The sequence below is a fragment of the Scyliorhinus canicula genome, chromosome 4 (assembly GCF_902713615.1).
Source record: "Scyliorhinus canicula chromosome 4, sScyCan1.1, whole genome shotgun sequence".
In the NCBI taxonomy this organism is placed as follows: domain Eukaryota; kingdom Metazoa; phylum Chordata; class Chondrichthyes; order Carcharhiniformes; family Scyliorhinidae; genus Scyliorhinus; species Scyliorhinus canicula.
This window is the reverse complement of record NC_052149.1, coordinates 132,936,840-132,964,290: the sequence shown is the minus strand read 5'-3', so window position 1 is coordinate 132,964,290 and position 27,451 is coordinate 132,936,840. Positions and strand designations below refer to the sequence as shown.

The following is a 27,451-nucleotide window of genomic DNA, read 5'->3' as shown; positions in this document are numbered from 1 at the left end:
GCAATCTACCAAGTGATGCAGGAGGGGGAGGAGGCCTCGGTGGAGGAGCTGAAGGATAAGTGGGAGGAGGAGTTGGGAGAGGAGATTGATGAGGGAACATGGGCGGATGCCCTGGAGAGGGTGAATTCCTCCTCCTCCTGCGTGAGGTTTAGTTTGATTCAACTAAAAGTGCTGCATAGGGCGCATATGACTGGGACAAGGCTGAGCTGGTTCTTTGGGGCGGAGGATAGGTGTCAGGTGTTCGGGGAGCCCGGCAAACCACACCCACATGTTTTGGGTGGGCCCTGCGTTGGAGGGCTTTTGGAGGGGTGTTGCGGAGACGTTGTCAAGGGTAGTTGGCTCCAGGGTTGAGCCGGGTTGGGGGCTTGCAATTTTTGGGGTAGCATCGGAGCGGGGAGTGCAGGAGACGAAAGAGGCCGGTATTCTAGCCTTTGCGTCCCTGGTAGCCCGGCGCAGGATTCTTTTGCAGTGGAAGGATGCGAGGCCCCCGAGCGCGGAATCCTGGATCAACGATATGGCTGGGTTTATCAAACTGGAGAGGGTCATGTTTGTCCTAAGGGGGTCGGTGCAAGAGTTCTTCCGGCGGTGGCAGCCGTTTCTAGACTTCTTGGCGGAGCATTAGGGGACGGTCAATTTCAGCAGCAACCCGGGGGGGGGGGGGGGGGGGGATGGGCAGGAGTATACTTTACTGGGTATGTGCATTCGTTTCCATGTTATTTAATTATTTTTGTTAATTTATTGCTTCTGTATTGGGTGGGGGTTACTGTTTTTTCTCTTCCGTTTTGTTGGTTAAAATTTGTTGAAAATTTGAATAAAAATTATTTTTAAAAAAAAATGAAATGTGGCTGGGACGTTTTTCATGCCAGATGGCATACCTTTGCAAGTGGTATATACCATCTGGAGTCACAAAAGCTGAAATCTCCTTCGCCCTTTTGGACAAAGATACCTGCCAGGAACCTTTAAGTAAATCCAATTTGGAAATAAAAGCTGATTGTCCCACTTTCTCAATGCAATCCTCCAAACGTGGGATAGGATTCATTCTTGTAACTGTATTAACCTTTCTATAGTCCACACACAACCATTGGGTACCATCTGGTTTAGGTGTCATCACTATGGGTGAGCTCCATTGGCTGCAACCCACTTCAATTGTGCCATTTTTAAGCATACTCTCAATCTATTTCTTAACCTGTGCCAATTTTAACGCGTTACGTCTGTCTGCTTGTTGTTTGATTGGAACAGCATTTCCCACATCTACATCATTTATCGCCATTTTGGTACTTCCCAATTTATCTCTACAAAATTGCCCACGTGATATCAATAACTCTTTCAGGTCAGTTTGTTTTTCCTCTGGAAGGTAACTCAACAATTTATCCCAATTTTTAAGAACGTCCTCGTTTTCCAACTTAATTTGTCAAATTCCCAGTCATCTGGATTTGGTTCATCACTTTGAGTTAGAATCCTTAAAACCTCCTCGTTTTCCTATTCTTCCCTTTCAAAGTACCTTTTAAGCAAATTCACATGACACACTCGGTGAGTCTTCCTTCTATCTGGTGTTTTTACCACATAATTCACCTCACTTAACTTCCTTTCAATCTGAGAAGTTCCACAAAACCTTGATTTTAAAGGTTCACCCATCACTGGTAACAATACTAAAATTCTCTCGCCACTGGCAAAACTATTAACTTTGGATTTCTTGTCCGCTACCCGTTTCATCAGATTTTGTGCAACTTTTAAATGTTGTCCACACAATTCACCTGCTCTATTTAATCGTTCCGTAAAATTTGACACGTAATCCAATAATGTAATTTCCGATTTCTCACTCACCAATTTTTCCTTAATCAATTTAAGTGGTCCTCTTAGCTCATGACCAAAAATTTGTTCAAAAGGACTGAATTTGGTTGACTCATTAGGTGCATCCCTCATTGCAAATAGCACGAATAGAATTCCTTTATTCCAATCCTCTGGATAATCGTGAAAATAACCCCATAACATAGAACAGTACAGCACAGAACAGGCCCGTGGAGAGTTGGGCAGAGAAATGGCAGATGGAGTTAAATCCAGGCAAATGCGAGGTGATGCATTTTGGAAGATCAAATTCAAGAGCGGACTATATGGTCAATGGAAGGGTCTTGGGGAAAATTGATGTGCAGAGAGATCTGGGAGTTCAGGTCCATTGTATCCTGAAGGTGGCAACGCAGGTTGATAGCGTGGTCAAGAAGGCATACAGCATGCTTGCCTTCATCGGACGGGGTATTGAGTACAAGAGGCGGCAGGTCATGTTACAGTTGTATCGGCCACATTTGGAATACTGCGTGCAGTTCTGGTCGCCACATTACCAGAAGGATGTGGATGCTTTGGAGAGGGTGCAGAGGAGGTTCACCAGGATGTTGCCTGGTATGGAGCTATGAAGAAAGGCTGAGTATATTAGGATTGTTTTCATTGGAAAGACGGAGGTTGAGGGGGGACCTGATTGAGGTCTACAAAATTATGAGAGGTATGGACAGGGTGGATAGCAACAAGCTTTTCCCAAGAGTGGGGGTGTCAGTTACAAGGGGTCACGATTTCAAAGTGAGAGGGGGAAAGTTTAAGGGAGATGTGCGTGGAAAGTTTTTTACGCAGAGGGTGGTGGGTGCCTGGAACGCTTTACCAGCGGAGGTGGTAGAGGCGGGCACGATAGCATCATTTAAGAAGCATCTAGACAGGTATATGAATGGGCGGGAACAGAGAGAAGTAGACCTTGGAAAATAGGAGACAGGTTTAGATAAAAGATCTGGGTCGGCACAGACTGGGAGGGCCGAAGGGCCTGTTCCTGTGCTGTAATTTTCTTTGTTCTTTGTATGCTTTCTGATCCATCCATTTTATTTCTTTCTTTTTTGTTGTAACTCTGCCAATTTTCCTTAACTAAAAATATCCGCCTCATCCTCCACCTGTTCTTGTTCATCTTCAACTTCAAAGAACAAAGAACAAAGGGCAGCAGGGTAGCATGGTGGTTAGCATAAATGCTTCACAGCTCCAGGGTCCCAGGTTCGATTCCCGGCTGGGTCACTGTCTGTGTGGAGTCTGCACGTCCTCCCCCTGTGTGCGTGGGTTTCCTCCGGGTGCTCCGGTTTCCTCCCACAGTCCAAAGATGTGCGGGTTAGGTGGATTGGCCATGCTAAAGTGCCCGTAGTGTCCTAATAAAAGTAAGGTTAAGGGGGGGTTGTTGGGTTACGGGTATAGGGTGGATACGTGGGTTTGAGTAGGGTGATCATGGCTTGGCACAACATTGAGGGCCGAAGGGCCTGTTCTGTGCTGTACTGTTCTAAAAAAAAAAGAACAAAGAAAATTACACCAACCTCTGCGTAAAAAACTTTCTACGCACTTCTCCTTTAAACTTTCCCCCAGTCACTTTCAAATCTTCACCCTTTGATTTCTCCTCTTGTCTTTACCTGTGACTTTGTGAACTTGTTACGACCACAATCCGGAAAAATCCCAGGATATTCTTCAACACTTAAGTTGTCTGATTTTCCACTGGCTTATCAACCACAGTAGGCATTATTCCCATCTGCGAACCAGCCCTATCATTACCCAAGATAAACTGTATTCTTGGACAAGATAGTTTCTTTATTACTCCTACTACCACTTCACCACTCTTCAGTGAGTGGACTTTCCAACCTTACCTTATATAATGGAACACTACTCATCTCGGGCAGCACGGTAGCATGGTGGTTAGCATAAATGCTTCACAGCTCCAGGATCCCAGGTTCGGTTCCCGGCTGGGTCACTGTCTGTGCGGAGTCTGCACGTCCTCCCCGTGTGTGCGTGGATTTTCTCCGGGGGCTCCGGTTTCCTCCCACAGTCCAAAGATGTGCGGGTTAGGTGGATTGGCCAGGCTAAATTGCCCATAGTGTCCTTAAAAGTAAGGTGGGGGGGGTTGTTGGGTTACGGGTATAGGGTGGATACATGGGTTTGAGTAGGGTGATCATTGCTCGGCACAACATCAAGGGCCGAAGGGCCTGTTCTGTGCTGTACTGTTCTATGTTCTATGTTCTATCTCACCCTGAATTCCACATTTTACCATCATTTCTGGCAATATTTTTCCCAAACTACATAACTCCTCATCTCTTACCATTAAAGATTGACAAGCTCCCGTATCTCTTAAAATTGTGACTTCTTCACCTGCTCCTCCTGATACACATGAGTAAACTTTACCCACACAAGTTCTTTTTTTTAAAGACATCTGGCACCTTCTTATCAATCACCTCTTGATCAGGCTGTGCAATCTTTTGCACCTCCTTCGCTTCACTTGAGCTTTCCTTTACCACTTCAACAAACCCCACTGTCTTATCCTCTTTTACCACATCAGCCTTCCAAGTTCTTTTTCTTCAACCACCAACACTGTGCCTTTACATTGCCTAGTTTATTACAGTGAAAACATTTGAAACTTTCCATTTCTTTTCGACCTCCTGGATTTATTTTTTAATCTGAGCTACACTCTCCTTAATATCACCCATCAGATCACCTTTACCTTTACCACTTGAGTATGTCTCATGTCCCCAGTTTCTATCCCTCACAGGCTGAAACTGATGTCGGAAACCAAGCTTTGATTTAAGAACTAATTCATAATCATCTGTCATTTCTGCTGCTAATCTCACAGTTTTAATGCTCTGCTCTTCCACATGAGTTCTCACTACATCAGGAATTGAATTTTTTAACTCCTCCAAAAGCATAATTTCTCTGAGAGCCTCATACATTTTGTCTATTTTCAAAGCCCTTATCCACCTATCAAAATAACTTTGTTTGATCCTTTGAAACTCCCTATATTTTTGACCAAATTCTTTCCTTAAATTACTAAAGCTTTGTATGTAGGCTTCAGGCACTAGTTCATATGCACCGAAGATGGATTTTTTCACCTCCTCAGATGTCCCAGATACCTCCTCCGGTAGTGATGCAAACACTTCTCCAGCCCTACCTACCAGCTTTGTTTGAATCAGTAACACCCACATGTCTTGTGGCCATTTCATTTGTTTAGCTACCTTCTCAAATGAAATGAAAAAGGCTTCTCATCAAACCTTGGCAATGCTTGGACATATTTAAATAGATTCCCACCAAGCCTTCGACTTTGACGCTCTTTCTCACTATCCTCATCACTATCCTCAAACTGTACATTTCCCTTTACGCCTGCCAATTTTAACTGACTGTCATGTTTCATGGCCATTTTCTGAAGTTCAAACTCTCTTTACCTTTTTCAGTGATCTGTGTCTCCCTTTCTCTCTCTTTTTGTTCTGCTCGGGCTATTCTTTCTTTTCTACTTTCTTCTCTCTCCTTTTCTTTGTCCTCTCTATCTCTCTCTCTCTTTCTTTTTCCTCTCTCTCTCTCTTTCATTTTCAAGCTGCTTTAATTCTTTCTCATGTTCAAGTTGCATGATCTGTAACTGAATTTTTGCCATTTCCAATGAGTCAAACTGTATCTCAGGCAACTTTAAATGCTTAGTCACCACCATAATGACCTCACCTTTTCGCATTTTGTCAGGTAATGTTAACTGCAATGTTTCTGCCAAATCTAACAGTCTGCTTTAGTCTCTGTCCGTAATGTACTGCGTGTGACCGTCTCTATCCCCAATAACTTCAGAGCCTCTGAAAGAGCCATTGTCCATAACACACTCCCTACTTAAACTAGAATACCACACCTGAAAAGCAGCCACAATATGCTCACCCCTCACTGTCTTTAAGTTTACTAAGCCTATCCAATAGATGGACTTTAATCCCGGACGAGCCCCCAATTATGGACCAGGGTTTAGATAACCCCAAAGTGTATCATGGAGTTCACCTGACCCACAACTTTTAATAGATTGGGGTATGGGGAACAGATGGCCCACTCTACAGGACTGGTACAGCAGAATTGCAAAAGTACTTTTTCAAAGCAAAACAATGTTTATTCTATGAACTCAAGTTAACCTTTTTTAAAACATACAGTAAATATCTTAACAACCATTAATTCAAATACGACCCACAAAGAATACAACACTAAGTAATCCTTCATAAATCTCAAACAACATTCAGTGGACAAAAGACCCTTTAAACACAAAGATCAGGTTTAAATTCACGATTGAGAACATTTATAATTCTGAATTCTGGATTCACCAAATGACTATCAAGAGATAGTCTTTTAATGGCAGAGAGAACAACAGTACACTTGCTTTGTTTGGCTTCAGCTCCAACACTGAAACGAAACCAAAAAAACACAGGCACACCCAAGCTTTTCTCAAAGTGAAACTAAAAGCTGACAGACAGCCCAGCTCCACCCACACTCTGAAATCACTGCAGTAATAAACACCTATTTCTTAAAGGTTTACCCACTACAGTTATTCTATAAAAACACCCATTTCTTAAAGCTACTCTCACATGACATCTGCCCCCACGCCGAACATGATTTTGGTGTGGGGCTGCGGAAAATCCAGCCTATTGTCTTTCTCCGCACTCTGTTTCACTATCTTTGTCCACATATTGGTTCTTTATCTCAGTTCATACTCTGGTTTGTTGTCATTGACCACGCTCTGGTTCATTATCCACACCCCGGTACATTGTCATTGTGATCAAGATCTAGATCAGTGGTTCTCAACCGGGGTCCACATGTACCCTGGGGGTCCATGTAACATTACTGGGGGTCCACACAAAAAAAATACCGAATTGGGGGTCCACGGTGATATTTTAGTGGTCCATAGAGAAATTCTACTTCAGAACAATTGTTATTACTGAGAATCAAGTAGAAGAAAAAAATGTTTGTTTTCATGATTGATGCTAACCACCATTAGGCCTCACGGTAGCATAGTGGTTAGCATCAATGCTTCACAGCTCCAGGGTCCCAGGTTCGATTCCCAGCTGGGTCACTGTCTGTGTGGAGTCTGCATGTCCTCCCCGTGTGTGCGTGGGTTTCCTCCGGGTGCTCCGGTTTCCTCCCACAGTCCAAAGATGTGCGGGTTAGGTGGATTGGCCATGCTAAATTGCCCGTAGTGTAAGGTTAATGGGGGGATTGTTGGGATACGGGTTACGTGGGTTTAAGTAGCGTGATCATTGCTCGGCACAACATCGAGGGCCGAAGGGCCTGTTCTGTGCTGTACTGTTCTATGTTCTATGTTCTATGATGAATATTCACCTTTCTCTCTCTCTCTCTCTCTCGCACTGACAAAGGTCAAAGAGAGATTATAATCTATCTAATTTACCTTGAGGGCTGAAGGGGCTCAGAACCAAAAACGTGCATTTGTGGTACTGTATTCTGAGAAAATCCATACCGGTTGATGACAAATGGGTTTATTGTGCTTTAATGACAGTTGTTGTTGAAGATTGCCCGGGCTATTGTCCCCTATGAACAGCCCGGAGGACCTTTAATGACAGAAGCAGCAGGGTATGAACTGAGATAAAGTTTGGGGCAGCAGGGTAGCATGGTGGTTAGCATAAATGCTTCACAGCTCCAGGGTCCCAGGTTCGATTCCCGGCTGGGTCACTGTCTGTGTGGAGTCTGCACGTCCTCCCCCTGTGTGCGTGGGTTTCCTCCGGGTGCTCCGGTTTCCTCCCACAGGCCAAAAATGTGCGGGTTAGGTGGATTGGCCATGCTAAATTGCCCGTAGTGTCCTAATAAAAAAAGTAAGGTTAAGGGGGGGTTGTTGGGTTACAGGTATAGGGTGGATACGTGGTTTTGAGTAGGGTGATCATGGCTCGGCACAACATTGAGGGCCGAAGGGCCTGTTCTGTGCTGTACTGTTCTATGAAGAAGCAGCTTATTAAATACCCACGGTTGACCTGACGCTTATGCCACGTTTCTCCTTGACAAGTTTAATGAATGATTTAACTAGAAACTGTGTATATTTGATATGAATTGGTTATTCTTAGAGTAATTTAATTCAATTTAGTCAGTAAAAAGTTTTTTTCATTACTTTTCATATTAGAATAAGTTTAGCAACGTACGAAAATACCGCTAATCCGTTTCCAACCCTCACGGTAAGGTAGATGGACTTTAGGATTAGTTTACCACGCGTATAAGAAGTTTTTTTTTCTTTGGAATGGCTATGGGGGTCCACAAAAAAAAATTAAGAGGAAAAGGAGTCCATGGGTTAAAAAAGGTTGAGAACTCCTGATCTAGATCATGAATATATTTATGAGGAAAAGCAAGCACTGTAATACCGATCCCTGAGAAATTTCATACAAAAGTTATTTAGCCTCAAATATATGCATTAATGATAACAGTCTGTTTCCGTCACTCAGAGAATTTTGCTTCCATATCATAAGAAAAATAAGAATATAAGAACTGGGAGCAGGAGTAGGCCATCTGGCCCATCGAGCCTGCTCCACCATTCAATGAGATCGTGGCTGATCTTTTGTAGACTCAGCTCCACTTTCCGGCCCGAACACCATAATCCTTAATCCCTTTATTCTTCAAAAAACTATCTATCTTTATCTTAAAAACATTTAATGAAGGAGCCTCAACTGCTTCACTGGGCAAGGAATTCCATAGAATTCCATGGGTGAAGAAGTTCCTCCTAAACTCAGTCCTAAATCTACTTCCCCTTATTTTGAGGCTATGCCCCCTAGTTCTGCTTTCACCCGCCAGTGGAAACAACCTGCCCACATCTATGGAACAGTACAGCACAGAACAGGCCCTTCGGCCCTCGATGTTGTGCCGAGCAATGATCACCCTACTCAAACCCACGTATCCACCCTATACCCGTAACCCGTAACCCAACCCCTTAACCTTACTTTTAAGACACTACGGGCAATTTAGCATTGCCAATCCACCTAATCCTCACATCTTTGGACTGTGGGAAGAAACCGGAGCACCCGGAGGAAACCCACGCACACACGGGGAGGACGTGCAGACTCCACACAGACAGTGACCCAGCCGGGAACCGAACCTGGGACCCTGGAGCTGTGAAGCATTTATGCTAACAACCATGCTACCGTGCTGCCCATCTATCCTATCTATTCACTTCATAATTTTATATATTTCCCTCTCATTCTTCTAAATTCCAACGAGTACAGTCCCAGTCTACTCAACCTCTCCTCGTAATCCTTCAGCTCTGGGATTAACCTTGTGAATCTCCTCTGCACACCCTCCAGTGCCAGTATGCCCTTTCTCAGGTAAGTAGACCAAAACTGAACACAATACTCCAGGTGTGGCCTCACTAACACCTCATACAAATGCAGCATAACCTCCCTAGTCTTAAACTCCATCCCTCTAGCAATGAAGGGAAAAATTCCATTCGCCTTCTTAATCACCTGTTCCACCTGTAAACCAACTTTTTGCGACTCATGCACGAGCACATCTCTGCACAGCAGCATGTTTTAATATTTTATCATTTAAATAATAATCCCTTTTGCTGTTATTCCGAACAAAATGGATAACCTCACATTTGCCAACACTGTATTCCATCTGCCAGACCCTTGCCCATACACGTAACCTATCAAAATCCTTCTGCAGACCTCTGGTGTCCTCTGCACTTTTTGCTTTACCACTCATCTTAGTGTCGTCTGCAAACTTGGACACATTGCCCTTGGTCCCCAACTCCAAATCATCTATGTAAATTGTGAACAATTGTGGGCCCAACACTGATCCCTGAGGGACACCACTAGCTACTGATTGCCAACCAGAGAAACACCCATTAATCCCCACTCTTTGCTGTATATTAATTAACCAATCCTCTATCCATGCTACTACTCTACACTTAATGCCATGCATCTTTATCTTCTGCAGCAACCTTTTGTGTGGCACCTTGTCAAAGGCTTTCTGGAAATCCAGATATACCACATCCATTGGCTCCCAATTATCTACTGCTCTGGTAATGTCCTCAAAAGTTCCACTTAATTAGTTAGGCACGACCTGCCCTTTATGAACCCATGATGCTGCGTCTGCCCAATGGGACAATTTCCATCCAGATGCCTCGCTATTTCGTTTTTGATGATAGATTCCAGCATCTTCCCTGCTACCGAAGTTAAGCTCACTGGCCTATAATTACCCGCTTTCTGCTTACCTCCTTTTTTAAACAGTGGTGTCACATTTGCTAATTTCTAATCCGCCGGGACCACCCCAGAGTCAAGTGGATTTTGGTAAATTATCGCTAGTGCATTTTCAATTTCCCTAGCCATCTCTTTTAGCACTCTGGGATGCATTCCATCAGGGCCAGGAAACATGTCTACCTTTAGCTCCATTAGGTTGCCCATCACTACCTAGTTGAAAGAAGACAGAGGGTGGTGGTTGATGGCAAATGTTCAGAATGGAGTTCAGTTACGAGTGGCGTACCACAAGGATCTGTTCTGGGGCCGTTGCTGTTTGTCATTTTTATAAATGACCTAGAGGAGGGCACAGAAGGTTGGGTGAGTAAATTTGCAGACGACACTAAAGTCGGTGGAGTTGTAGACAGTGCGGAAGGATGTTGCAGGTTACAGAGGGACATAGATAAGCTGCAGAGCTGGGCTGAGAGGTGGCAAATGGAGTTTAATGTAGAGAAGTGTGAGGTGATTCACTTTGGAAAGAATAACAGGAATGCGGAATATTTGGCTAATGGTAAAATTCTTAGCAGTGTGGATGAGCAGAGGGATCTCGGTGTCCATGTACATAGATCCCTGAAAGTTGCCACCCAGGTTGATAGGGTTGTGAAGAAGGCCTATGGTGTGTTGGCCTTTATTGGTAGAGGGATTGAGTTCCGGAGCCATGAGGTCATGTTGCAGCTGTACAAAACTCTGGTACGGCCGCATTTGGAGTATTGCGTACAGTTCTGGTCGCCTCATTATAGGAAGGACGTAGAAGCTTTGGAACGGGTGCAGAGGAGATTTACCAGGATGTTGCCTGGTATGGAGGGAAAATCTTATGAGGAAAGGCTGATGGACTTGAGGTTGTTTTCGTTAGAGAGAAGAAGGTTAAGAGGTGACTTAATAGAGGCATACAAAATGATCAGAGGGTTAGATAGGGTGGACAGTGAGAGCCTTCTCCCGCGGATGGACGTGGCTAGCACGAGGGGACAGAGCCTTAAATTGAGGGGTAATAGATATAGGACAGACGTCAGAGGTAGGTTTTTTACGCAAAGAGTGGTGAGGCCGTGGATTGCCCTACCTGCAACAGTAGTGAACTCGCCAACATTGAGGGCATTTAAAAGTTTATTGGATAAGCATATGGATGATAATGGCATAGTGTAGGTTAGATGACCTTTAGTTTTTGACTTCCCATGTCGGTGCAACATCGTGGGCCGAAGGGCCTGTACTGCGCTGTATCGTTCTATGTTCTATGTTCTATGTACCTCCTTAGTGATAACAATCATTTCAAGGTCCTCACATGTCAGAGCCTCATTTCTACCAGTCACTGGCATGTTATTTTTGTCTTTGACTGTGAAGATCAATCCAAAAAACCTGTTCAGTTCCTCAGCCATTTCCTCATCTCCCATTATTAAATCTCCCTTCTCATCATCTAAAGGACCAATATTTACCTGAGCCACTCTTTTTTGTTTTATATATTTGTAGAAACTTTTACTATCTGTTTTTATATTCTGAGCAAGTTTACTCTCATAATCTATCTTACTCTTCTTTATAGCTTTTTTAGTAGCTTTCTGTTGCCCACTAAAGATTTCCCAGTCTTCTTGTCTCCCACTAATCTTTGCCACTTTGTATGCTTTTTCCTTCAATTTGATACTCTCCCTTATTTCCTTAGATATCCACGGTCGATTTCCCCTCTTTCTACCATCCTTCCTTTTTGTTGGTAAAAACCTTTGCTGAACACTGTGGAAAATTGCTTGGAAGGTTCTCCACTGTTCCTCAACTGTTTCACCATAAAGTCTTTACACCCAGTCTACCTCTTCTCTCATCCCATTGTAATCTCCTTTGTTGAAGCACAAAACACTAGTATTTGATTTTACCTTCTTACCCTCCATCTGTATTTTAAATTCCAACATATTGTGATCGCTCCTTCCAAGAAGATCCCTAAATATGAGATCATGAATCAATCCTGTCTCATTACACAGGACCAGATCTAGGACCGCTTGTTCCCTCGTAGGTTCCATTACATACTGTTCTAGGAAACTATCACGGATACATTCTATAAACATCTCCTCAAGGTTGCCTTGACCGACCTGGTTAAACCAATCGACATGTAGATTAAAATCCCCATGATAACTGCTGTATCATTTCTACATGCATCAGTTATTTCTTTGTTTATTGCCTGCCCCACCATAATGTTACTATTTGGTGGCCTACAGGCTACTCCTATCAGTGACTTTTTCGCCTTACTATTCCTGATTTCCACCGAAATAGATTCAACTTCATCCTCCATAGCACCAATACTATTGCCCGGATGTCATCCTTAAATAACAGAGCTACACCACCTCCCTTACCATCCGCTCTGTCCTTCCAAATAGTTTGATACCCTTGGATATTTAACTCCCAGTCATGACCATCCTTTAACCATGTTTCAGTAATGGCCACTAAATCATAGTCATTCACAATGATTTGCGCCATCAACTCATTTACTTTATTCCGAATACTACGAGCATTCAGGTAAAGTACACTTATGTTGGCTTTTATTCCTTTGTTTTGAATCTTAACACCTTGATCAGTAACCTCTCCTAAGTTATATTTCCTCTTAACTTTCTTCTAATTTTCCTCATCATTGAACCCATATCTTCATGTAACCACCTGCCGCATCGCTTTCCATTTATGTGTTTACTACCCATTTTTTTTTAGAATTAGAATTAGAACAGTACAGCACAGAACAGACCCTTCGGCCCTCAATGTTGTGCCAAGCAATGGCACATTGCTATTCCTTTTAGTATTACTGGGCCTATTCACTGAGCTTCCCTCAGTCACTGTACCTTGTACTGTTGCCCTTTTTGATTATTGACTCTGGCTTCTCTGCCTTACACTTTCCCCCTTACTGCCTTTTGTTTCTGTCCCTGTTTTATTACCTTCCAACTTCCTGCATTGGTTCCCATCCCTTTGCCACATTAGTTTAAACCCTCCCCACCAGATCTAGCAAACCCCCCCCCCCCGCCCCCGGACATCGGTTCCAGCCCTGCCCAGGTGCAGACCATCCCGTTTGTACTGGTCCCACCTTTCCCAGAACCGGTTCTAATGCCCCAGGAATTTGAATCCCTCCCTCCTGCACCATCTCTCGAGCCACTCATTCATCCTATCTATCCTGACATTCCAACTCTGACTAGCTCGTGGCACAGGTAGCAATCCTGAGATTACTACCTTTGAGGTCCTACTTTTTAGTTTAACTCCTAACTGCCTGAATTCAGCTTGAGGAACTCGTCCCATTCCATGACATATAATCTTTCTCCAATGATCTGTTGTGTTGCACTGTACCTGATGCCTTCTGGTAATCAATGTACAAAACATTAACTACATTACCCTCATCAACCCTCTCTGTTCACTCCTACTCTAACAAGGGCAGCAGGGTAGCATGGTGGTTAGCAAAAATGCTTCACAGCTCCAGGGTCCCAGGTTTGATTCCCGGCTGGGTCACTGTCTGTGTGGAGTCTGCACGTCCTCCCCCTGTGTGCGTGGGTTTCCTCCGGGTGCTCCGGTTTCCTCCCACAGTCCAAAGATGTGCGGGTTAGGTGGATTGGCCATGCCAAATTGCCCGTAGTGTCCTAATAAAAGTAAGGTTAAGGGTTGTTGGGTTACGGGTATAGGGTGGATACGTGGGTTTGAGTAGGGTGATCATGGCTCGGCACAACATTGAGGGCCGAAGGGCCTGTTCTGTGCTGTACTGTTCTATGTTCTAACTTAAACATGAGAAATCCATGCTGGCTTTTCTTAACCAAAACACACTTTTCCTGAAGTAACACAGTACAGTTAGAGTCTGCTGACGTCTGGACACTACCTTTTTTGGCACATATCTTACTGTGGGCTGCATCTTGCCACGAGGTTACACAAAGCGAGCAAGGCCATGTGATTTCATATCACTTCTTGTGATGATTTACAGTGTCTATTAGCATATTACAAAATTAGAATGAAATCACAGAATCACAGAATTAACCCCTTATCCTACAACATGAAGTTGCAAAAAGAATGTGAATGTGTAGCTACCCGATAGACTGTGCCTGTATCATACTAACTGCCTTAGCCTTGTTTGACCTTCCTTGCTTTAGGTTTACAGTGAGAGTGTGATTCCTCGTATCGCCATGGCAGCCAGTGCAGTAACTGGGACCCCCTACAGTGAGCTGATGAACTCGTGGGGCATATACTTCCTCGGATTTGTGGGGAAGTATGGATATGACCGGATTTTGAAGGTGGGTGAAAAGAATGAAACTGAGTGAACAGAACCACTGAATGTCACTGCAAGGCTGCGAATCACATAGTAACATAGAATATTTCATAGAATTTACAGTGCAGAAGGAGGCCATTCGGCCCATCGAGTCTGCACCGGCTCCTGGAAAGAGCACCCTACCCAAGGTCAACGCCTCCACCCTATTCCCATAACTCAGTAACCCCACCCAACACTAAGGGCAATTTTGGACACTACGGGCAATTTATCATGTCCAATCCACCTAACTTGCACATCTTTGGACTGTGGGAGGAAACTGGAGCACCCGGAGGAAACCCACGCACACACGGGGAGGATGTGCAGACTCCGCACAGACAGTGACCCAAGCCGGAATCGAATCTGGGACCCTGGATCTGTGAAGCGATTGTGCTATCCATAATGCTACCGTGCTGCCCCGGTATAGGAGCAGGAGTCTACAATTCAGCCCAGCGAGCCTGCCCACCCAATTCAGTATGATCATGGCTGGTCCTCTATCTCCACACCATACTCCCACGCTCTCCCTTTATCCCTTAACATATGCCACTCAGCCAATTTTGGTTCCATATGATTCTCATTTCATGAGTTATAACTTTTCTTCTGTGGAGGTGAATTCCATAGGTTGACCGTCCTCTGAGAGAAAAAATCTCTCCTCATCCATCTTAAATAGTTCTCAATGGCCTACCCCGTATCCTGAGACTGTGACCACTTGTTCTGGACATCTCCCCCCAACATCCCTGCATCCAGTCTATCCAGCCCTGTCAGAATTTTATATGTTTCAATTATATCCCCTCTCGTGCTTCTAAATTCCAATGAATTTCGGCTTAGTTGACCCAATCTTTCCTCACACGACAATCATGCCATCCCAGGAATCTCAATGGTGAATCTTTGCTTTACACCATTAATGGCAAGTATATCCTTTCTCAGGCAAGGAGACCAAAACTGCACACAATACTCCAGGTGTGGTCTCACCAAGATCTTGTACAGCTGCAGTAAGACAACATTGCTCCTGTACTCAAATCCCTTTGCAATTAAAGCCAACATTTGACACCCTAACATAGAACAGAGAACCTTACAGCGCAGTACAGGCCCTTCGGCCCTCGATGTTGCGCCGACCTATGAAACCCCTCTAAAGCCATCTGCACTATTCCCTTATCGTCCATATGTTTATCCAATGACCATTTGAATGCGTTTAGTGTTGGCGAGTCCACTACTGTTGCAGGCAGGGCATTCCACGCCCTTACTACTCTCTGAGTAAAGAACCTACCTCTGACATCTGTCCTTTATCTATCTCCCCTCAATTTAAAGCTATGTCCCCTCATGCTAGACATCACCATCCAAGGAAAAAGGCTCTCAATGTCCACTCTATCTAATCCTCTGATCATCTTGTATGCCTCAATTAAGTCACCTTTTAACCATCTCTCCTACGAAAACAGCCTCAAGTCCCTCAGCCTTTCCTCGTAAGATCTTCCCTCCATACCAGGCAACAACCTGGTAAATCTCCTCTGTACCCTTTCCAATGCTTCCACATCCTTCCTCTAATGTGGCGACCAGAACTGCATGCAATACTCCAAATGCGGCCGCACCAGAGTTTTGTACAACTGCAACATGACCTCATGGCTCCGAAACTCAATTCCTCTACCAATAAAAGCGAACACACCATATGCCTTCTTAACAACCCTCTCAACCTGGGTGGCAACTTTCAGGGATCTATGGACATGGACACCGAGATCTCTCTGCTCATCCACACTACCAAGAATCGTACCATTAGTCCAGTATTCTGTCTTTCTGTTATTCCTTCCAAAATGAATCACCTCACACTTTTCTGCATTAAACTCCATTTGCCACCTGTCAGCACAGCTCTGCAGCTTATCTATGTCCCTCTGTAACTTGTAACATCCTTCTGCACTGTCCACAACTCCACCGACTTTAGTGTCATCTGCAAATTTACTCACCCATCCTTCTACACCCTCCTCCAGGTCATTTATAAAAATGACAAACAGCAGCGGCACCAAAACAGATCCTTGTGGTACACCACTAGTAACTGGACACCAGTCTGAACATTCCATCAGCCACCACCCTTTGTCTTCTTCCAGCTGGCCGATTTCTGATACAAACCGCTAAATCACCCTGAATCCCATGCCTCCGTATTTTCTGCAATAGGCTACCGTGGGGAACCTTATCAAACGCTTTACTGAAATCCATATACACCACATCAACTGCTTTACACTCATCCACCTGTTTGGTCACCTTCTCAAAGAACTTAATAAGGTTTGTGAGGCACGACCTACCCTTCACAAAACCATGTTGACTATCTCTAATCAAATTATTCCTTTCCAGATAATTATACACCCTATCTCTTATAAACCTTTCCAAGACTTTGCCCACAACAGAAGTAAGGCTCACTGATCTATAGTTACCGGGGTTGTCTCTACTCCCCTTCTTGAACAAGGGGACAACGTTTGCTATCCTCCAGTCTTCTGGCACTATTCTTGAAGACAAAGATGACTTAAAGATCAAAGCCAAAGGCTCAGCAATCTCCTCCCCAGCTTCCCAGAGAATCCTAGGATAAATCCCATCCGGCGCAGGGGACTTATCTATTTTAACACTTTCCAGAATCGCTATCACCTCCTCCTTATGTACCTCAAGCCCTTCTAGTCTATTAGCCTGCATCTCAGTATTCTCCTCGACAACATTGTCTTTTTCCTGTGTGAATACGGACAAAAAATACTCATTTAGCACGTCTCCTATCTCCTCGGACTCCACGTACAACTTTCCACAACTCTTGACTAGCCCTACTCTTACCCTAGTCATTCTTTTATTCCTGACATATCTATAGAAAACTTTAGGGTTATCCTTGATCCGACCTGCCAAAGACTTCTCATCTCCCCTCCTGGCTCTTCCTAGCTCTCTCTTTATGTCCTTCCTAGCTAACTTGTAACTCTCAAGCCCCCCAACTGAACCTTCATGTCTCATCATTACATCAGCCTCCTTTTCCCTCTTGACAAGTGTTTCAACTTCTTTAGTAAACCATGGTTCCCTCGCTCGACCACTTCCTCCCTGCCTAACAGGTACATACTTATCAAGGACACGCAGTAGCTGTTCCTTGAACACGCTCCACATTTCCATTGTGCCCATCCCCTGCAGTTTTCCTCTCCAGCCGATGCATCCTAAGTCTTCCCTCATCAAATCATAATTGCCTTTCCCCAAGCTACAACTCTTGACCTGCCGTGTATACCTATCCCTTTCCATCACTAAAGTAAACATAATCAAATTGTGGTCACTATCACCAAAGTTCTCACCTACCTCCAAATCTAACACCTGTCCTGGTTCATTACTCAGTACCAAATCCAATACGGCCTCTCCTCTCATTGGCCTATCTACATACTGCGTCAGGAAACCCTCCTGCACACATTGGACAAAAACGGACCCATCTAAAGTACTCAAACTATAGTGTTTCCAGTCAATATTTGGAAAGTTAAAGTCCCCGATAACAACTACCCTGTTACTTTCGCTCCTATCCAGAATCATCTTTGCAATCCTTTCCTCTACATCTCTGGAACTTTTCAGAGGCCTATAGAAAACCTCTAACAGGGTGACCTCTCCTTTCCTGTTTCTAAACTCAGCCCATACTACCTCAGTAGTCGAGTCCTCATCAAACGTCCTCTCAGCCACCGTAATACTGTTCTTGACTAACAATGGCACCCCTTCCCCTCTCTTACCACCTTTCCTGAGCTTACTGAAATATCTAAACCCCGGCACCTGCAACAACCATTCCTCTCCCTGCTCTCTCTATGTCTCCGAAATGGCCACAACATCAAAGTCCCAGGTACCAACCCATGCTGCAAGCTCACCCACCTTATTCCGGATGCTCCTGGCATTGAATGTCAACATTTGGATGACCCTTTGGATGTCAACATTTCCCAATCTATCACCATTTAAATAATACCCTGCCATTCTGTTTCTCTGTCTGAAGTGGATAACTTCACACATATCTATCAGCAAACTTGGAAATGCTGCATTTGGTTCCCGCATTGAAATCATTGATATGTATTGTGAATAGCTGCGGGTCAAGCACTGATCCCTGTGGGATCCCACTAGTCACTTCCTGCCAATTAGAAAAAGACCCATTTATTCCTACTTTCTGTTTCATGTCTGCGAACTAATTCTCAATCCATGTCAAAAAACAAACAGAGGTTAACAAAGAGACAAATAAGGAAGGAGAGGATCAAATATGAAGGCAGGCTAGCCAGTAATATAAGAAATGATAGTAAAAGTTTCTTTCAATACATAAGAAACAAACGTCAGGCCAAAGTAGACATTGGGCCAATTCAAACTGATTCTGGAAGGCTAGTGATGGGAGATGAGGAAATGGCTGGAGAACTTAATAAGTACTTTGCGTCTGTCTTCACAGTGGAAGACGTTAGTAATATCCCAAAAATTATAAAGGGTCAGGGGGCTGAGTTGAGTATGGTTGCCATTACAAAAGAGATGGTGCTAAAAAAGCTAAAAGGTCTTAAAATTGACAAATCTCCTGGCCCCGATGGGCTACATCCTAGAGTTCTGAGGGAGGTGGCTGAAGAAATAGCGGAAGCGTTGGTTGAGATCTTTCAAAAATCACTGGAGTCAGGGAAAGTCCCGGACGATTGGAAGATCGCTGTTGTAACCCCCTTGTTCAAGAAAGGATCAAGACAAAAGATGGAAAATTATAGGCCAATTAGCCTAACCTCGGTTGTTGGTAAAATTCTAGAATCGATCGTTAAGGATGAGATTTCTAATTTCTTGGAAGAGCAGGGTCGGATTAGAACAAGTCAACATGGATTTAGTAAGGGGAGGTCGTGCCTGACGAACCTGTTAGAATTCTTTGAGGAGGTGACAAGTAGGTTAGACCAGGGAAACCCAGTGGATGTGGTCTATCTGGATTTCCAAAAGGCCTTTGATAAGGTGCCACACAGGAGGCTGCTGAGTAAGGTGAGGGCCCATGGTGTTCGAGGTGAGCTACTGGCATGGGTTGAGGATTGGATGTCTGACAGAAGGCAGAGAGTTGGGATAAAAGGTTCTTTTTCGGAATGGCAGCCGGTGACCAGCGGTGTCCCACAGGGTTCAGTGTTGGGGCCGCAGCTGTTCACCATATATATTAATGATCTGGATGAAGGGACTGGGGGCATTCTAGCGAAGTTTGCTGATGATACGAAGTTAGGTGGTCAGGCAGGTAGTGCTGAGGAAGTGGGGAGGCTGCAGAAGGATCTAGACAGTTTGGGAGAGTGGTGCAGGAAATGGCTGATGCATTTCAACGTGAGAAAATGTGAGGTCTTGCACTTTGGAAAAAAGAATCCAAGCATAGACTACTTTCTAAACGGTGAGAAAATTCATAATGCCAAAGTACAAAGGGATCTGGGAGTGCTAGTCGAGGATTCCCTAAAGGTAAACATGCAGGTTGAATCCGTGATTAAGAAAGCGAATGCTATGTTGTCATTTATCTCAAGAGGGTTGGAATATAAAAGCAGCGATGTGCTACTGAGCCTTTATAAGGCTCTGGTTAGGCCCCATTTGGAGTACTGTGTCCAGTTTTGGGCCCCACATCTCAGGAAGGATATACTGGCACTGGAGCGTGTCCAGCGGAGATTCACACGGATGATCCCTGGAATGGCGGGTCTAGCATATGAGGAACGGCTGGCGTTCCTGGGATTGTATTCATTGGAGTTCAGAAGGTTAAGGGGAGATCTAATAGAAACTTACAAGATTATACATGGCTTAGAAAGGATGGACGCAAAGAAACTGTTTCCGTTAGGCGAGGAGTCGAGGACCCGTGGGCACAGCCTTAGAATTAGAGGGGGTAAATTCAAAACAGAAATGCGGAGACATTTCTTCAGCCAGAGAGTGGTGGGCCTGTGGAATTCATTGCCGCAGAGTGCAGTGGAGGCCGGGACGCTAAATGGCTTCAAGGCAGAGATAGATAAATTCTTGATGTCGCGAGGAATTAAGGGCTATGGGGAGAATGCTGGGAGGTGGAGTTGAAATGCCCATCAGCCATGATTGAATGGCGGAGTGGACTCGATGGGCCGAATGGCCTTACTTCCACTCCTATGTCTTATGGTCTTATGGTAACCCCAATCCTATGTACTTTAATTTTGCATAATACCCTTTATTTTCAAAAGCTTTCTAAAAATACAAATATGCCACATCTCTCATCTATTTTACTAGTTGCATCCTCAAAAAACTCCAGTAGGTTTGTCAAACATGATTTTCCTTTCATAAATCCATCTTGGCCATGGTGGCACAGTGGATAGCTCTGCTGCCTCACAGCACCAGGATCCTGGGTCCAGTTCCAGCCTTGCATGACTGTCTGTGTGGAGCTTCTACGTTCTCCCAGTGTGTGCGTGGGTTTCCTCCAGGTGCTGCAATTTCCTCCCACAGTCTAAAGATGTGCGGGCTAAGTGCATTGACCATGCTAAATTGCCTCTTAGTGTCCAAAAGATGTGCAGATTAGATGGTGTTCGGATAGGGTGCGGGAGTGAGCCTAGTTTCGGAGGGTCAGTGCAGACTCAATGGGCCAATGGCCTCCTTTTGCACTGTATGGATTCTATGACCCTGTTGATATTATCTAAGTGCCAATTTTTTGCATCCATTATAACAGACTACCAACCAACTCTGCACCAAACCATCGACCCGCCACCCTGCCGTGGCGCTATTATCTTCTCTGTAAACAAAACAAAGAAAAGTTAATTCTCTCTTTGTAAAATCAAGGATTACAGCATATATATAAAAACAAAATTAGGTAAATCCTCCACAATCCTCAGGATAATATCACCATTCACAGAGCTTGGAAAGGCGAAAGCTTGAGGAATCCGGAGTAACATCACAAAAGAATAAAATTCAGGATAATTGATGAGCTGCAGTATAATGCAGCATCCACGGAGTTTGGAAAGGCCATGGCCATGACAAGATTATTGAGCAGCAACCAGTATCCATCCAGTGTTTCATTGAAGCCCCTGTGTCTGGACATGTTGTCGTGCCAAAGTCCCCTTTCGGCTGGTGGTGAAAACCCCTTAGATATAGATCTTGGGGCTAAAGGGATCAAGGGATATGGGGGGAAGGCAGGATCAGGGTATTGAATTTAATGGTCAGACATGATCATAATGAATGGTGGAGCAGGCTTGAAGGGCCAAATGGCCTCCTCCTGCTTCTATTTTCTGGTTTCTGGTTCTATGATTCTCACATTTTCCTTATGTAATTAACTCCAATTAGCTTTATTGGTTGGCCAATTGGAGTATGAGCTCCCTCAATGATAGCTCATTGAGGGGGCCCATATAATCACCTGTGTAGGCTTTGTGAGCCAGTCTTAAGTTGACTGGACTGCAAGCAGCACTGTTTGTAGCTGCTCCTGTAATATCGTTATTGTAAATAAATATTAGTGTGGTGATGAAACTCCTGCCTCCTGTGGATTACTACACCTTACTACTGATATGAGTCTAATTGGTCTGTAATTCCCTGCTTTCTCCCTCCCTCCTGTTTTTAACTGCCAGTGTTATATTTGTCACCTTCCAATCTGTTGGGATGGTTCCAGAATCCACGAGATGACTTGATGTCAGTACCATGGATTTCTCCGTAGATGCCTGACAGAAGCAGATTCACCACCAGAGAAATGGAGAGGAACAAGATTGGGGAGAGGGAGGGTGAGGGAGCAGATGGTGCTGCCAACTCTGGTGGGACATGTTCCAGGTGACATTGGTGAAGTGGAGTCTTGGAAATCCAACAGTCTAGTGTAAGCATTTTAAATGGGGAAACAGGTTTCTGGAAGCTGGGATCAGGCTAAGGGAGCAGGCTATTGTGGGAATTCACTTCTTATCAGACAATGCAGCTTTTTCCTTAAAACATGTAAAATAAGACAATTCTTCTAGAAATTCAAATAAAATAGAAATTACACAAAGTATTATACATATTGCAAAGTCAAATGTTTGTAGGAAGCCACCCACACAAACATACCACTTGTACAGCTGATTTTACAGAGCAGTCACACACCATGTTTGTGAATGTTATTGAAACTGTGGCAGACTTGGTGCTCAAACCTTTACAATAAGTCATATAAATCGGCACATAAAATATTTAATCAAATGTATTGCACATATACCAGATATGCACATTTTTTGAGCAGTGTTTATATAAATCTTGATGTGCGAAGAGCAGACATTGTGCCAAGTATATTATACAGCTGGATTAGAATGTCTTACGGAGAGGTGTATAAGCACATCTTCTGTTTTAGCAGGTTGATGTGACATGTTCCCTTCTCAGCACCCACTCTCACCGAAATCAATGCTTTGTTTCCAAAAACATTCCCAGAGCTTTCAGCTCTATGTTCTTGCTAAGATTAGGAGTGGCACTGCCTCACAGCACCATGGAACCGGGTTCAATTCCCAAGTATTGGTGCAGACTCGATGGGGGAATGGCCTCATTCTGCATGGTAGGGATTCTATGATTCGATGATAACCTGTACAATATATATATAAATGATTTGGAGGAAAATGTAACTGGTCTGATTAGTTAGTTTGCAGACGACATAAAGGTTGGTGGAATTGCGGATAGCGATGAGGACTGCCAGAGGACACAGCAGGATTTGGATCGTTTGGAGACTTGGGCAGATAGAGTTTAATCCGGACAAATGTGAGGTAATGCATTTTGGAAGATCTCATGCAGGTTGGGAATATACAGTGAATGGTAGAACCCTAAAGAGTATTGAAAGTCAGAGAGATATAGGTGTGCAGGTCCACAGGTCACTGAAGGGGGCAACACAGGTGGAGAAGGTAGTCATGAAGCATACGGCATGCTTGCCTTCATTGGCCAGGGCATTGAGTATAAAAATTGGCAAGTCATGTTGCAGCTGTATAGAAACTTAGTTAGGCCACTAGAACATAGAACATAAAACATAGAACAGTACAGCACAGAACAGGCCCTTCGGCCCTCGATGTTGTGCCGAGCAATGATCACCCTACTCAAATCCACGTATCCACCCTATGCCCGTAACCCAACAACCCCCCCCCCCTCTTAACCTTACTTTTTTAGGACACTACGGGCAATTTAGCATGGCCAATCCATCTAACCCGCACATCTTTGGACTGTGGGAGGAAACCGGAGCACCCAGAGGAAACCCACGCACACACGGGGAGGACGTGCAGACTCCGCACAGACAGTGACCCAGCCGGGAATCGAACCTGGGACCCTGGAGCTGTGAAGCATTTATGCTAACCACCATGCTACCATGCTGCCCCTTGGAGTATAGTGTTCAATTCTGGTCGTCACACTTCCAGAAGGATGTGGAGGCTTTAGAGTGGGTGCAGAAGAGATTTACCAGGGTGCTGCCTGGTATGGAGGGCATTAGCTATGAGGAGCGGTTGAATAAACTCGGTTTGTTCTCACTGGAATGACGGAGGTTGAGGGGCGACCTGATAGAGCTCTACAAAATTATGAGGGGCATAGACAGAGTGGATCGCCAGAGGCTTTTCCCCAGGGTAGAGGGGTCAATTACTAGGGGGCATAGGTTTAAGGTGCGAGGGGCAAGGTTTAGAGTAGATGTACGAGGCAAGTTTTCTACACAGATGGTAGTGGGTGCCTGGAACTCGCTGCCGGAGGAGGTGGTGGAAGCAGGGACGATAGTGACATTTAAGGGGCATCTTGAAAAATACATGAATAGGATGGGAATGGAGGGATACGGACCTAGGAAGAGTAGAAGATTGTAGTTTAGTCGGGCAGCATGGTCGGCACAGGCTTGGAGGGCCGAAGGGCCTGTTCCTGTGCTGTACTTTTCTTTTTTCTTTGTTCTTTGTTCAATGTATAGTTTATGTTACAATATCGCACAGATAATCTTCAAAGAAATACTGGGCGGCATTCTCTGGTCTCCGATCCGCATTTTCCGGCACAACCCCACCGGCAGCGGGATTCTCCGTTGCCACAGCCAGCCAATGGGGTTTCCCATTGTGGCCACCCCACGCCGTCAGGAAATCTGTGGGCATTGGGGTGCTGCCGGTGGACTGGAGGGCCCCGCCAACAGAAAATTCCGCTGACTAACAAATAAGTACATTCCAGACTCACAGCAATGCGGTTGACTCTTAAATGGCCTCTGAAATGGCCGAGCAAGCCACTCAGTTGCATTCAACCGCTACAAAAATATAAGAAAGGAATGAAACCGGCCGAACCACCCGGCATTGACCCAGACACCAGAAATGACAACAGCAACTCCAGCCCTGTCAACTCTGCAAAATCCTCCTCACTAACATCTGGGGGCTTGAGCTAAAGTTGGGAGAGCCGTCGTCTGACTAGTTAAGCAACAGCCTGACATAGTCATAGTCACAGAATCCACCTTACACACAATGTTCTTGCTCTCAAGGGAGTGCAGTGAAGGTTGACCAGACTGATTCCAGGGATGGACTGAGGAGAGATTGACTCCTGGTTGGGATTGTTCTCGCTGGAGTTCAGAAGAATGAGGAGGATCTCATAGAGACTTACAAAATTCTAACAGGACGAGACAGGGTAGATGCAGGGAAGGTGTTTCCAATGATGGGTGTGTCCAGAACCAGGGGTCACAGCCTGAGGATTCAGGGTAAACCATTTTGGACGGAGATGAGGAGACATTTCCTTTTTGTTTGAAAATATATTTTATTAAGGCATTTATAATGTATAATAATAACAGAAAACAGTACAAATACAAATATAAACATAGTGCAAAGATCGCCTCCCTCCCTCACAAGTCCCACCTCCCCTCGACAATATTCTAACTCCCCACCCCTCTCCCCCCCTCCACCTCTGCTGATGGTTAGTTTTCTCCAAGAAATTCGACAAACGGCTGCCACCTCCGGATGAACCCTAACGTTGACCCTCTTAGGGCGAATTTTATTTTCTCAAGTCTGAGAAACCCGGCCATGTCACTAAGCCAGATCTCTGAATTTGGGGGCTTCGGGTGCCTCCACATTAACAATATCCCTCTCCAGGCTACCAAGGAGGCAAAGGCCATGACGTCAGCCTCTCTCACCCACTGGACTCCCGGATCTTCCGACACTCCGAAAATCGCCACCTCTGGACTCGGCACCACCCTTGTTTTTAGCACCGTGGACATGACATCCGCAAATCCCTGCCAAAATCCCCTAAGCTTCGGGCATGCCCAAAACATATGGACATGGTTTACTGGCCCTCCCGTACATCTCGCACACCTGTCCTCTATCCCAATAAACTTGCTCATCTGGGAAACCATCATTCGTGCCCAGTGAACCACCTTAAACTGAATCAGGCTGAGCCTGGCACATGATGAGGACGTGTTGACTCTGCTTAATGCATCCGCCCAAAGATCTGCTTCTATCTCCCCCCTAACTTATCTTTCTATTTGAACAAAGAACAAAGAACAATTAAAAGTACAGCACAAGAAAGGGCCCTCCGGCCCTCCAAGCCCGTGCCGACCATGTTGCCCGTCTTTGCACTTTCGCTCCTCTGTCTGCATTTCCTCCAACTCAATGAGTTCTTTATAAATATCCGAGACCTTCCCCTCTCCCACCCCTGGGGCGGGATTCTCCGACCCCACGCAGGGTCGGAGAATCGGCGGGCAGCGGCGTTATTTCCGCTCCCGCAGGGTTTTGAAATCTCCCACCGGCCAAAAACCGGCGTTGTGCAAATCCCGCCGGCAGCCTCTGAAAACAGCCGGCGCCGGCGGGATTTCAATTTTTTTTTCACTTACCTCAAATCTCCGGCCCGGATGGGCCGAAGTCCAGCCGACGTGGCCACGTGTCACGTCGGCGCAAATCAAAGTTGCTTTAAAACGGCGTCAACCATTGATGATGGTTGACGCCGTTCAGTGTCGGGGGATGGGTTGCGGCATCGGGGGGGGGGGGGGGGTTGGGTTGCGGCATGGGGGGGGGGGGTTGGGTTGCGGCATGGGGGGGTGGGTTGCGGCATCGGGAGGGGTGGGTTGCGGCATCGGGGGAGGGGTTGGGTTGCGGCAACGGGGGGGGTGGGTTGCGGCATCGGGGGGCGGGGGGACATCGGGGGGGGTTGCGGCATCGGGGGGGTTGCGGCATCCGGGGGGGTTGCGGCATCGGGGGGGGTTGCGGCATCCGGGGGGGGTTGCGGCATCGGGGGGGGGGGGGTTGGGTTGCGGCATGGGGGGGGGTGGGTTGCGGCATCGGGGGGGGGCATCGGGGGGGGGGGGGTTGCGGCATCCGGGGGGGGTTGCGGCATCGGGGGGGGGCATCGGGGGGGGGCATCGGGGGGGTTTGGGGGCAGCGGCGGGCAGAGAGGGGGGGCTACGGATGCCCTGGGCCAACGCACCGTCGCCCCCCCCCTCTGTACACCGCTGCCCCCTACCCCAACCACCACCCCCCTCACCACCCCTACCTCCCTCCAACGCCCCTACCCCCCTCCCCACCACCCCTACCCCCCTCCAACGCCGCCCCCCCATCTCTCGCAACGCCGCAACCCCCCCTCATCGCCGCAACCCCCCCCCCCTCAACGGCGGTACCCACACCCCGTTCCCCTCCCTCTGAAGGCCGGTACCCACACACCCCCCCCCTCTCCTCTTCCCCCCCTTCCTTCCTCCTCCCCCCCTTCCTTCCTCCTCCCCCCCTTCCTTCCTCCTCCCCCCCTTCCTTCCTCCTCCCCCCCTTCTTCCTCCTCCCCCCCTTCCTTCCTCCGTCCCCCCTCCTTCCTCCTCCCCCCCTCCTTCCTCCTCCCCCCCTTCCTTCCTCCGTTAGTGGGGGGGGGGGGGGTGCGGCGTTAGTGGGGGGTGGGGGGTGGGGCGGGTGCGGCGTTGGAGTGGGGTAGGGGTGGTGAAGGGGGTAGGGGTGGTGAGGGGAGGGGGTTGGGGTAGGGGCAGCTGCGTGCAGAGGGGGGGCGACGGTGCGTTGGCCCCGGGCATCAGTCGCCCCCCTCTCTGCACGCCGCTGCCCCTACCCCAACCCCCCCTCACCACCCCTACCCCCTTCACCACCCCTACCCCCCTCCAACGCCGCACCCCCCCCTCACTAACGGAGGAAGGAAGGGGGGGGAGGAAGGAGGGGGGGAGAGGAGGAAGGGGGGGGAGAAGGAAGGGGGGGGAGGAAGGAAGGGGGGGGAAGGAAGGGGGGGAGGAAAGAAGGGGGGAGGAAGGAAGGGGGGGAGGAGAAGGGGGGGGAGGAGAGAAGGAGGGGGGGAGGAAGGAAGGGGGCGG

The 27,451-nt window shown here is 46.3% G+C and overlaps 1 protein-coding gene across 1 annotated transcript in view; it reads left to right on the top strand.

Annotated features, from left to right (window-relative positions):
* Positions 1-27,451, top strand: part of LOC119965012 (soluble guanylate cyclase 88E-like) — a 678,135-nt gene that overhangs the window by 90,072 nt on the left and 560,612 nt on the right. The window contains exon 2 of the mRNA XM_038795212.1: positions 14,114-14,254. Coding sequence (XP_038651140.1) covers positions 14,114-14,254 — 141 coding nt within the window. The remainder of the gene's footprint in view (positions 1-14,113; positions 14,255-27,451) is intronic.